Source organism: Borostomias antarcticus, assembly GCF_949987555.1.
Source record: "Borostomias antarcticus genome assembly, chromosome: 3".
Lineage (NCBI taxonomy): Eukaryota > Metazoa > Chordata > Actinopteri > Stomiiformes > Stomiidae > Borostomias > Borostomias antarcticus.
In genome coordinates, this window is record NC_140236.1 from 36,757,510 (window position 1) to 36,770,490 (window position 12,981).

At 45.2% G+C, this 12,981-nt stretch overlaps 1 protein-coding gene across 1 annotated transcript; it reads left to right on the forward strand.

Annotated features, from left to right (window-relative positions):
• Positions 1-1,478: 1,478 nt before the first annotated feature.
• On the forward strand, positions 1,479-12,739 carry lmo4b (LIM domain only 4b; the record flags this gene model as incomplete). Its single annotated transcript, XM_084461820.1, has 4 exons — positions 1,479-1,714; positions 7,938-8,034; positions 8,370-8,525; positions 12,661-12,739. The coding sequence occupies 4 exons, from the start codon at positions 1,479-1,481 to the stop codon at positions 12,667-12,669; spliced, it is 498 nt and encodes a 165-aa protein (XP_084317946.1). The 3' UTR covers positions 12,670-12,739.
• Positions 12,740-12,981: the final 242 nt, after the last annotated feature.

Consider the following 12,981-nt stretch of genomic DNA (forward strand, 5'->3'; position numbering starts at 1 on the left):
AAAAAGCCCCCCGCCCAGCTCAAATCTCTCTTCCCCGGAATGAAACTTGACGATTGCCCGTCTTATTTATCTAGGGAGTCACTTTCGGGACGGCTTTTTGATTCATCTCCTTTTAGATTTAATCAGCACTAAGGTATAGCTTGTCCCTAAGAGCCCCCACTAATGGGGTTACTGAATGCTTTTCTCAGTGCAACGTTTTCTCCCCCTCCTCTCCTCTAATTACCTTTCAACAAAGATTTGCCTTCGCCCGCCATGAAGTCTGCCTGACGAAATTGGGGAGGATTGGAATTAAAATATATTAGTTTAGAGGTGAAACCGAAGCGTGCATTAATAGATCACACGTACGATAGTGTATCAAGGCATTACAGTTGGCTATTACGGTGATGTACTACTACATGAGCAACTGCAACCTACCCCACTGCAAGCACCACGAGATAAGATGCAATATCAAAGTATAGAAAATTGGTTTGCAGGGAATATAGCTTTACCATATCCACCACCAGGCATTAGTATTGGGCTAGAGCAAGGAGGTAAGCCCGTTTATACATTATGTTGCATTCATAGCATTCCGCAAAGGCATCTGAGTTTTACAACTTTTAGCACTTGTGTGTTTTGCCTGTTTCAGTTGAAATAATCATACCCCTTTCTCATAGAACACACTATAGCCCAGTGAAGAATAGGACGAGTTAGGTGGTATCTGAAAGCCATTTGGACAGCTCAACAAAAGCCAGTGCTGCTTTAATTGTTCCACTGGCCTCCAGTGTTATCAGTTAACAGGCATTCATCATGAAGTGGACAATTGAGGCAACAGCATGTGGATGAGATAGATCAAGGGCAGATAAGTTGGATAAATGACTTGTAGTCCTCTTGCAGCATAGCAGGGTACAGAGCTGCTGCCTCCAAAACATATACTGTGAGACATTGGACAATAGGCCAAAAGCTTTATAAACAAATACTGTAATTCACAAAGGCATGGCAGCATTGAAAATACAATAACGTTATCTAGAATATACTCTTAACAAGTCACCTGCAGGTATCTGACAACTGTTATGACTATGACTAGATGTGTTATGACATTTGCAGCCAGTTAATAATGAAATAGGCTAGTAGTTCTCATGAGTGATCTTTCGATGAAGAGCTCGTAACTTTAATAGAAAAGTTCTGTGATGACCAGATCACAAGTTCTGTATTTACCTTGTCAGTAGCACACATCTTGTGGATGAAGGAAGAGTTGTAATTGCATTGGAAAAATACACTGATTACATCTTGCAATTTGGCTGGTGTGATGTGCTTTGGACTGTTTGAAATAAATGCATACCATTATAACCCTCCTGCTAATTTAAAATTGATTGAGCCGTGTGCAGGAGGTCGCCTAAGGTCACTCGAAAAACAATTGATACTTTTCCCGGGCCTTCCATGTTCACCAGAAACCCAAATGAGATGGTCCTCGTGCTTGTGTCTCTTCTCCACCAGGGACGATGGTAAACCCCGGTGGCAGCACCCAGCCCCCGCCGGTGGGAGCGGGCTCTCTCTCCTGGAAGCGCTGTGCGGGCTGCGGGGGGAAGATCGCAGACCGCTTCCTGCTCTACACCATGGACAGCTACTGGCACAGCCGCTGCCTCAAGTGCTCCTGCTGCCAGGCCCAGCTGGGAGAGATCGGCACATCCTGCTACACCAAGAGCGGCATGATCCTCTGCAGAAACGACTACATCAGGTGAGTGCGGCCGCGTCTTGTACAGTGTGTGTACGGTGTGTGTACGGTGTGTGTACAGTGTGTGGTCAACTTTCCCCCCTGTTATATGGTACAGGTGACATGCAGTGTGCTCTTTGAAAATCAGGAATCCATTCATTAAAATCCCACATGAATTATCTGACAAAATCAAGATGTGATTGTTAGAAATAAGTGGATGGCCTGGTTTCTGGTGGATAAATAGTGTGTTTCATGTCCGTAATAGTAAAATGTCTCATAGCGAGAGTTAGAATTGATTAAAACAAGGATAAGCGTGTTAGAAGTGTGAGGGAGTGTTAGAATAACACTACAGGCCATATATAATTATGTACTTAAGGGAATGTATTCTCCATTCAGAGCATGTCTCAGGTCTGCCATCTTGTTCAAGTATACGAGACTCGTACTGGTTGTCTACCATCTTGTTCAAGTATACGAGACTCGTACTGGTTGTCTACCATCTTGTTCAAGTATACGAGACTCGTACTGGTTGTCTACCATCTTGTTCAAGTATACGAGACTCGTACTGGTTGTCTACCATCTTGTTCAAGTATACGAGACTCGTACTGGTTGTCTACCATCTTTTTCAAGTATACGAGACTCATACTGGTTGAATTCTCTCTGGACTATCCTTAAAAGAGGTCAAACATGTCTGACCTGTTGACTGAGCACAAGACAGAAGAACATTTGCGTGTCTGTTTGTTGTTATTTTTTCATGGTGAACAAAAAAGGCCTTTCCAGGTTTTTGTCTGCTGCACCAGATGCTAGGAAGCTATATGGGACGGGCGCTGACCTTTGGCACTGGAGGAATTTGAAAGGGTTTCTCATTCTGTCTGGCAAGTTTGTGCGTATTTCAGAAAGGGACAATTTAATTAGCAAAGAGGGTCTTTTTAAATATTTATATAAGTGTGTCGGACACTTAACCAGAGCTTGGTGACGGCACTCTCATTCTGCTAATGTGGAATAGCCTGATTTGACAGTCTGATCATTCAACAATTTGACCTACAGTAGGGAAGGACAAGCCAAAGCTGTCAGTGCACCAAGAGTGCAAAGCAAAGTTCTGTTATATATCAACATTACTTTGTCCTTTCACTCATTTTCCCATTTTCTTTTTCCAATAATTAGGCACAGTGTGTACAGTAATTGTAATCCCCTCAGAACTGAAAATGTCCTTGTATTTGTTATTAGTTGAGAAGATTGAATCACTGACGCTGTATTTTTACTTAAACTTGTGATGTGGAATCACCGAATAGTTGAACATATCTGTCATACTTTTCAAGGGGTCTCCATATTGCCAGGAAATTACCCAGCTCCATCATGTCATACAGCGTCTGGTTTGTGTTTTGCATCCTCACTAGTCTGTTGTGTTTTGCATCCTCACTAGTCTGTTGGGTTTTGCATCCTCACTAGTCTGTTGTGTTTTGCATCCTCACTAGTCTGTTGTGTTTTGCATCCTCACTAGTATGTTGTGTTTTGCATCCTCACTAGTCTGTTGGGTTTTGCATCCTCACTAGTCTGTTGTGTTTTGCATCCTCACTAGTCTGTTGTGTTTTGCATCCTCACTAGTCTGTTGGGTTTTGCATCCTCACTAGTCTGTTGTGTTTTGCATCCTCACTAGTCTGTTGTGTTTTGCATCCTCACTAGTCTGTTGTGTTTTGCATCCTCACTAGGCGGTTGTGTTTTGCATCCTCACTAGTCTGTTGTGTTTTGCATCCTCACTAGGCGGTTGTGTTTTGCATCCTCACTAGTCTGTTGCCATTGTGGATCAATAATGTGTGGGCTATCATTCTATTTTGCCCTGACATATTCAGTCCAAACTCAGCAGCCATGCCGTGGTTCTTAAAACAACATGAACATGCAGGGCTGACACCAAGTCTCCAGGGATGAGTCTAAATCTACAGTGAGCCTTGTTGTCTCCGCCCACCTCCTCATCAAAAGGCCTAAGTCAATGGGTTTCTCCATTCCTAATGGGACTACTACCTAATTAGAATTGGGAGGGGGAAAAGTGGATACACCTTTCTACTTGTAATGAGAGCATGCTTGGTGGAAGGAGGGGGCTAAAACACAACTGAAGCACTAGGCCTGTGATCTGGCTGGAGATAAGGCAGGAGGAAGGAAAGAAAACATCTGACAGTGAGTCCACACAATTAAAAGCTTTAATTAGAGTCCCCCTCCATTTTCCTTTAGTCCTGATGGGTTTTATCTAATGAGATCTGGTCCCTGGCTCGGATCCGCTCCCAATGACGTGTCCGAAATGAATGAGAGCCACATTGCAAACAAAACATTTAATTAACCAAATTGGCTTTTGAGAGAGAGGGAGCGAGAAAGGAAGAGAGAGAGGGAGGATTATTGCTAAGGCCAGTTGCTTGTGTTTTTTTTTTTTTTAAAGGGACAGTCTCATTTTGTAATGGATTATTAAATTGCCCTTGCGGTATAAATAATGGAGCTATATATCTAACTTGTATTAATACAGCTGATGTGAAAAAGCTCCCTAGATTGATCAGGTCGCTTGAGTGAAAATGCATCGCATTATGGCCTAATGGGAGGAGAGCCTGACCTGGATTGATATCCATCTCCCATCAATCAAGTGGGGAGATGCACATGCCACAAACCCTGACACGCCTGCTCTCTCTGTGTGTCTGTGCAAAGCAAGTAGTACAGCTTTCACCAGCTTTCACCTCAGTGTGAGGTAGGCTGTCTGGGATCATATTGTTTTTAAGCTAGAGGTGGTGTTATTTGTGTGGGATGCTTGTGGAGTGAGAATTAATTTAAATAGCAATCATGTGGCTGCTGGATTCAGAGTAGACGCTGTCCCTTTAATTGAATAGGCCTAGGTAATTAAATGGCACTTTTCCAATAGAACGCGAGAGGTAAATCTAATAGTTGGTTATTTAATATCACTTTGAAGTCTGCCCACTCAAGCACTATGACAGCACGGCAGCATGTGAACTATTAGGCCAGGAAAAAACGGGATCTCTGAAATTAATTAAATCGCATGCAATTTAGGAGAAACGTTTATCTTGATTTGTCATAACAGAATTAATTCAAGGCCTTCAATTCACTTGGGGCCAGATCTGTTACTCTGAATTAACCAAGTGTAATTTGGCTGATTCCCCCCATCCCCCCCCCCGCCCCCGCCCCCTGTCCTCTCCGATCCCCCCCCCCAACCCCTCACTCTCTAATGCAGCTCTCTTGCCATTATGCAAAGCCCTGCTTAAGTATCAATATGGCCTAGTGCTTTTAAGGTGCTTTGGCTGCTGATGTGGAGAGCCATTTTTTAATGGACTATGTTGCAGAAATCATTGTTGTGGGGTTATTTTACCCTGTTCAAAGATCTGAGTGAACGAGCCCAGCGTTGGTGAGACAGCCTAACAGCAAGCCAGGCCATATTTCACCTGACAGGCAGTCCTGAAATGAGATCCAGTTGTCATGCCTATAGATAGTAGACAGCTCCAAATTCCTTTTTTTAATGAAACACATTGGCTAGTAGCTCAAAGTCAGATTCCCTTTGTGGAGAGCATAATACAAATAAATCAACATTGCCTCTTCAACCTTGGTTGACAAAGCCATCCTCCGATGTCTGCGGATGATTGTGCGGGCAAATGGCTTAAAACAAACTACCCCTTAAACCCTCTGATTTACAGAAATGAAACTGAGACCAGTTGTGTCATCACAATTAAAGAGTCCCCTGGTCTTAATTACCCCGGCCCGGGGTTTCTACCCACCCCAATACAGGAGTTCAATGGAAAAGAAGGCCATTAGAGTACAGACTGATAGCAACTTAATTGAGCACCTAAAGCCTTCAGCCCTTTAAATCAAATACTATCAGCAGTTATCCCCTGGTAAAGTAGAGCCCTGCTATGTATAGTGCACAGTGATGAAATAGAGAGGCTATAGGGAAAGGCTTTTTTGTTTTAACAACCCTACGAGACATTCACACAGGGGAAATAAGTGGCTGAATAAAGTGTATTGCACAATCTACAAAGTGTTTTACATAGGCCGCAGAAATAATAGTCTAGCTTGCCAATAATGCGTTGTATGCATGTTCATTTTGTATGTTGTGAAGTAAAAAGGACATTATTTCAATGGGTCTCCAAACTTACAACATTTGGAGGTCAATTGGAGACAATGGGTCGAGGTGCTTCTTGAGGCATTGTTGAGCGAAGCAAAGCCCTCATCTGCCTTCTCCTAGAGCAGAGCCGCCCTGGTTAAGGCACAGCATTGGCCATGTTGTCACAACAGTCTCCAGCTAATTAGTTTTTGAAATGGAATCCTTCAAGCTCTTCCAATCGATGCCAAGACAAAATTTGTTTCTTGGGCTATTGAAAGCCATTCTGGTATCCCTTCTGAAATGGACTGTGTTGCTCCGTCAATACATTTAACAACATTCACACAGGCTATGTTCAGAGAAAGACTAAGTGGGCCAGTGATGGAACACTATTATGGTCATACATGCTCTCTCATGTCAGCCTGTAGATTACATGTTTTTTGCTCTCATGCATTTAAGCTCCTGAGAAAATTGACATCTTTTGAAAAGTTTTTTTTTTTTTTTTTTGCATCCCCCGTTTCTCCCCCATATGCGGTTTTGGCTGAACATCTTACGAGAGAGTCTCGTACACCGGTGTCAACCACTCCCCCCCTCCTCTCCCGAGCATGTCAGATGCCGTGGTCTTATTTGATTGCATAGGAAAAGTGCAGTGATAGAGCAAACACCCGGTGAGATATGATGACAAATGGCTCCAGATCCCAGTAAATTACTTTCTGCTCAAATCGAAATTTCATTCAGTTTGTTGCTCGCCGAGATGAAGTAATCTAAATTGTGGACTCAGAAGGCAGATAGAAGGGGAAGCTGGAGCAAGCATTTCATTATCAAGAGGCAGGGAGAGAGGGAGAGAGGGAGAGAGAGAGAGAAAGAGAGAGAGAGAAGGTTAGGGACGAAAGAGATGAGCAGAAGCAAATCTAAAGTGTTGACACCATGATTGAAAAGGTTAACCCATGCACATTATATATCAACCAGAGTAGCTGTGCGTTTCTAATGGAAACGCAGCAGTGACAGAGCGTTCGCAGGAGTCCTAATGGCAAAAGCACTATGTCTCCGCCTAGATGTACAATCAAATCCTCTTAGGTCCTGATTGCTTATGTTCCAGGTTATTATTAGGTTGCAAAAAAATGTGCGCCCAAGGTAATACGTCGTTTCGGTGATACAGCACATGCTTGTGCAAACAAAAAGGGATCCAGGATGTTTCATTTGGTTTTGTGGGATTGCTACGGTATGATTTTCTATCCCCTCTTCTAAGAAAATAGTCCATTTGTAATGGTTTTTTTTTGGGAAGAAGAAGGTTAGAAGTGGGCCTAAATATAAATCATCAGAGAACACACAAATGATAACTGAATACAAAATATGTATTGATTCTCTGTGTTCTATATTGTGCTCCAACCTCCTTCCATTGGATGACCATTGCATTGTGAAATGTGACAATCATATTTCATTTGGTTCCATTTATATTAAAATGTCAGTGTACTGTTAGTATACTAATTTAAAAGAGCCAGTCAGTATCCACCGTCTTAGAAAGGTTGTTGTGTGGAGTTAACCCTTTCTCTCTGTGCTCTGGCAGGTTATTTGGGAACAGTGGAGCATGGTTGGTGTGTGTAGTTAACCCTTTCTCTCTGTGCTCTGGCAGGTTATTTGGGAACAGTGGAGCATGGTTGGTGTGTGTAGTTAACCCTTTCTCTCTGTGCTCTGACAGGTTATTTGGGAACAGCGGAGCATGGTTGGTGTGTGTAGTTAACCCTTTCTCTCTGTGCTCTGACAGGTTATTTGGGAACAGCGGAGCATGGTTGGTGTGTGTAGTTAACCCTTTCTCTCTGTGCTCTGACAGGTTATTTGGGAACAGTGGAGCATGGTTGGTGTGTGTAGTTAACCCTTGTTCTCTGTCCTCTGACAGGTTATTTGGGAACAGTGGAGCATGGTTGGTGTGTGTAGTTAACCCTTTCTCTCTGTCCTCTCTCATAGGTTATTTGGGAACAGCGGAGCATGGTTGGTGTGTGTAGTTAACCCTTTCTCTCTGTGCTCTGACAGGTTATTTGGGAACAGTGGAGCATGGTTGGTGTGTGTAGTTAACCCTTTCTCTCTGCCCTCTGACAGGTTATTTGGGAACAGTGGAGCATGGTTGGTGTGTGTAGTTAACCCTTTCTCTCTGTGCTCTGACAGGTTATTTGGGAACAGTGGCGCATGCAGCGCTTGTGGTCAGTCCATTCCAGCCAGCGAACTGGTCATGAGGGCACAGGGCAACGTGTACCATCTTAAGGTAAGCACTATCCCACAGCTCTGAACATCACAAAACACGTTGGGAATAGGTTATTTAGATAGATGTGTGTGTGTGTGTGTGTGTGTGTGTGTCTGTGTGTGTGTGTGTGTTTGCCTGTGCATGTGTGCTGAAGCACATACCTGTATCTGATTGTGTGTGAATGTGTGTGTGAACATGAGTGTGTGTGTGTGAACATGAGTGTGTGTGAGTGTGTGTGTGTGTGTGTGTGTTTGTGTGTGTGTGTGTGTGTGTGTGTGTGTGTGTGTGTGTGTGTGTGTGCACTGCAGTTGATATTTCCCTCAGTGGTGACGGTCTCTCTCTCTATCCCTTCACAGTGTTTCACATGTTCCACCTGCCGGAACCGGCTTGTCCCTGGAGACCGGTTCCACTACATCAACGGCAGCCTGTTCTGTGAACACGACCGACCCACAGCGCTCATCAACGGCCATCTGAGTTCACTCCAGACAAACCCGCTACTGCCCGACCAGAAGGTAGGAGTCACTCTCCTCTCTGGGTCCCTCCTAACCTCTCTGGGTCCCTCCTAACCTCTCTCTGATCCCTCCTAACCTCCTAACCTCTCTCTGGGTCCCTCCTAACCTCCTAACCTCTCTCTAGATCCCTCCTAACCTCTCTCTGGGTCCCTCCTAACCTCTCTCTGGGCCCCTCCTAACCTCTCTCTAGATCCCTCCTAACCTCTCTCTAGATCCCTCCTAACCTCTCTCTGGGTCCCTCCTCCCTCCTAACCTCTCTCTGGGTCCCTCCTAACCTCTCTCTAGATCCCTCCTAACCTCTCTCTGGGCCCCTCCTAACCTCTCTCTGGATCCCTCCTCCCTCCTAACCTCTCTCTAGATCCCTCCTAACCTCCTAACCTCTCTCTGGATCCCTCCTCCCTCCTAACCTCTCTCTGGGCCCCTCCTAACCTCCTAACCTCTCTCTGGGTCCCTCCTCCCTCCTAACCTCTCTCTGGGCCAGTGGACTATCACTGTTTCAGTCGTGTCAGACACGGAAGTCTTCATTAAGTTGCTTGATACTTTTCAGTGTCATTTTCAAACATCAAACATATTTAGCCGCTCTCCAAGTAGAACAATATCAGCTGCTAATTACACAGACATTGTACTGTAACTGAACATCTTACAGGCTGGAAGTCATGTGCAGAAAATAACATTTTAGGCTCAGTCAGATGCTGATTTGCAACACTGAATATCTTTATATTCATATATACCCCTTCAACAGATACATTAGAGGGTTGACGCACCAGTCAACAGGGTAGGATGTCAGAAAGAATTATCTCTGTAATTTCCTAACCGATTTTCATACCGATTATATATTGATGACATTGATTCATCTTTACTGCAAGGCATGCAATAGATATTAAATCGTATTGACCAAAGATTAATTTTAATTTCGGATGGGCAATAGATTTTTCCATCATTCCTTTTGGAGCATGTTTGACCTTTCCATCCCCGTCCCCCTGTCCTGAGCCATTAGTCTGGGGCCAAAAACACACACATGTTACTGGTTATGCATCCCAGAGCCCATTCACTGCCTAGTCTGTTAATTATGTTGTCCTGGTTTGATCTTACCCAGCTGAAAGCAAATCAGCAGGACTAGGTATTTACCCCACACTTACCATTACATTAGCTTGCGCATTATGGCAGCAGGTGAGAGCGTCAAGTCACCCTCTCAAAACATGTTTATCTGTGCCTCATCTGTATATGCAGAGATAAGAGCGCTGTGTTTAAAAAACAACAACATTTATGGGTATAAGAGGAGGGATATTGCTGGGAGCATGAACGTTTTTCACCTTGAGTGGATCTGGGAGAGGAGAAGAGAGAGGAGAGGAGAGGAGAGGAGAGGAGAGGAGAGGAGAGGAGAGGAGAGGAGAGGAGAGGAGAGGAGAGGAGAGGAGAGGAGAGGAGAGGAGAGGAGAGAGGAGAGTAGAGGAGAGGAGAGGAGAGGAGAGGAGAGAGGAGAAGAGAGAGAGGAGGAGAGAGGAGAGGAGAGGAGAGGAGAGGAGAGGAGAGGAGAGGAGAGAGAAGAGGAGAGCAGAGAGGAGAGGAGAGGATAGAGGAGAAGAGAGAGAGGAGGAGAGAGGAGAGGAGAGGAGAGGAGAGAAGAGGAGAGCGGAGAGGGGAGAGGGGAGAGGAGAGGAGTGAGGAGAAGAGAGAGAGGAGGAGAGAGGAGAGGAGAGGAGAGAAGAGGAGAGCGGAGAGGGGAGAGGGGAGAGGGGAGAGGAGAGAGGGGAGAGGAGAGGAGTGAGGAGAGTAGAGGATAGGAGAGAAGAGGAGAGCAGAGATGAGAGAAGAGAGAGGAGAGGAGAGGAGAGGAGAGGAGAGGAGAGGAGAGGAGAGGAGAGGAGAGGAGAGGAGAGGAGAGGAGAGGAGAGGAGAGGAGAGGAGAGGAGTGAGGAGAGTAGATGATAGGAGAGAAGAGGAGAGCAGAGATGAGAGAAGAGAGAGGAGAGGAGAGGAAAGAGGAGAGGAGAGGAGAGAGCAGAGCTCCATTAAGCATCCCTCTCTCGCTCGCCATCACAGGCCTTTTAAGCATTCGTCACTTTTACAAATCAGCACTAAGAGCACCTCACATTCAAATTGAAAGCCTTTGCATTATCTAGCTTAATTTTAAATGTGTGTTTAAGCCAGCACTCCCACCCGCCCTCCCCCGTGTCCCTGGTGGTGCGGCTGGTGTGGTAAATATGAGGCCTCATTGTTTATTTATGCACTTACATCAATTGTAGTGAAAACTACTGAATTATTGATGCTAAAATGCAATCTGAATATTGGCCCTTGTGCTTTAATTATAGTGGAGAGAGAATTATTAAATACACACTGACACCTCCCTCAGCGAAAAAATAGTTTGAGAGCTTTTCTGCTCTCTGGGTATAAAATTAAATACTTAAAATGGTCTTGCGTGAAGCACTGCTCCTGGTGGTGATTTCTATCTTTTACTACCTCTACTCGGCTGCACTCAGTAGTGCACTGTGAATGTTGGCTTCTCTTTAGCACCCAGTATGGTTGTTTGAGCCATATGTAACAGTGGTGCTAGAAGCACACAAGCAGCAGCATAGCAACAGAGAGCTCTCAGGAGGAGAGCAGGCCAGTGCTCTGCTAATGCATGTACTCTGTGAAGCGCTGTCCATTCGCCATTGTTTTTATTATGGGAGATTTCACGGTGACATAATTGGTGTTGTCTGTGTCTATGGCACAGGACATTTGATGCTCATTTATTAAGTAGGCTTCCCAGCTACTCCCTAATCTCTTTGTTCAGGACAGACAAATTACCTTTCTCATACGGCGCCTCGACCCAGGGGAATTAGACCTTCCCAGCCCCCGTCACTTTAATTAGCCCCCAAAGTGGGGGTTTGCAATTACTAATAGACTGAAGCCTTCTTAGTGATTTGAAGGAAGAAGGGAAAAGCAAATTGCCCCCCAGAATCTTAAAAACAAAGGAAAAGATGAAAAAAAAGTTGGTCCAACTGTTGGTGAAAGCAAAGCATAATTTCTCAGACAGATTATAATTGTCTTTGTTCCCCTGGATTTCTCTGCTTCACAAGAAATGAACACTCCCGGGGTTGTGTTAGAATTACACAAAAGACTCACTTTATAAATGTACTTTAAAGTGAATACAAAGGAAATGTGGTGCCAGATGGCTTCCAAAGCCTCACTGATCAATAAATTAACGGGGTCTTTGCTGGAGCTTGATGTTGATGGAATCTGCATACGACACAAGCAACATTTGGAGCGCTGCGTTTTCCTGGTGCTTCCTCACGTGCGTCTGTATGAGGCCTGGCGTTTCCTGGTGCTTCCTCACGTGCGTCTGTATGAGGCCTGGCGTTTCCTGGTGCTTCCTCACGTGCGTCTGTATGAGGCCTGGCGTTTCCTGGTGCTTCCTCACGTGCGTCTGTATGAGGCCTGGCGTTTCCTGGTGCTTCCACACGTGCGTCTGTATGAGGCCGTCTGTACGTGCGTCTGTATGAGGCCGTCTGTACGTGCGTCTGTATGAGGCCGTCTGTACGTGCGTCTGTATGAGGCCGTCTGTACGTGCGTTTGTATGAGGCCGTCTGTACGTGCGTCTGTATGAGGCCGTCTGTACGTGCGTCTGTATGAGGCCGTCTGTACGTGCGTCTGTATCAGGCCTGGCGTTGGATTGTTGTTGGCGTCGTGCAGCTGTTTGTCTGCTGACAATACTGTGGTAACAGAACTGTTCCAATTAAAGATCTTTAAGAGAAACATTATTCCTCCGACCTCTATCTGCTAAGTGCAGAGTTTCAGGAGGTGAGTGAGATCACACTAGTGAATTGGTGGAATAATTCAAGATTATTTCCATGATGTGAAATCAGTGGGCTATTTTCTAACACCGTTGGTAGTCTCTAATATTACCTCAGACAATAATGTGAATTGTGGAAATTGTTGGAAACAGATACTTGTTTGATCAAATTCCAGCCTTAATCATTCATTAACATATTAATTTATCATTATTATTATTATTATTATTATAAAGTTTTGATAGCCTTTGTCACGCCATTGTTTGACGGTGAATATTGGCGACCGTGTATAATAACCCTCCTGTCAACATTGCCCAACACTGGCAACTACTAACTCTGGCCACTGTTTCTCCATCATTCAGGTGTGTTAAGCGGGAGGTGTGCAGGAAGCAGGATGCGTGCCTTCATTTGAGCCCTTACTCATCGTCACCTAAGACTGTGTGGATCGGCCCCAGCCTTCTAGCACCCAGGCCCTCACCTGAGCTCCCAGGAAACAACCTCCATCTCCAATATTCTCTTTCTGCACCCCTCCTCCGACGTCCGTTGAACCCCTAACCGCCCCCCCCCCCCCCCCCCCCGCCCCCCCAAACGTGGGTGGGAAACCCCGCGCGCACACATGCGCCCCCAAACGGGATACTGAGGACTCCATGACCCTGGAATAAGGAGACTGATCAGAACCTGAG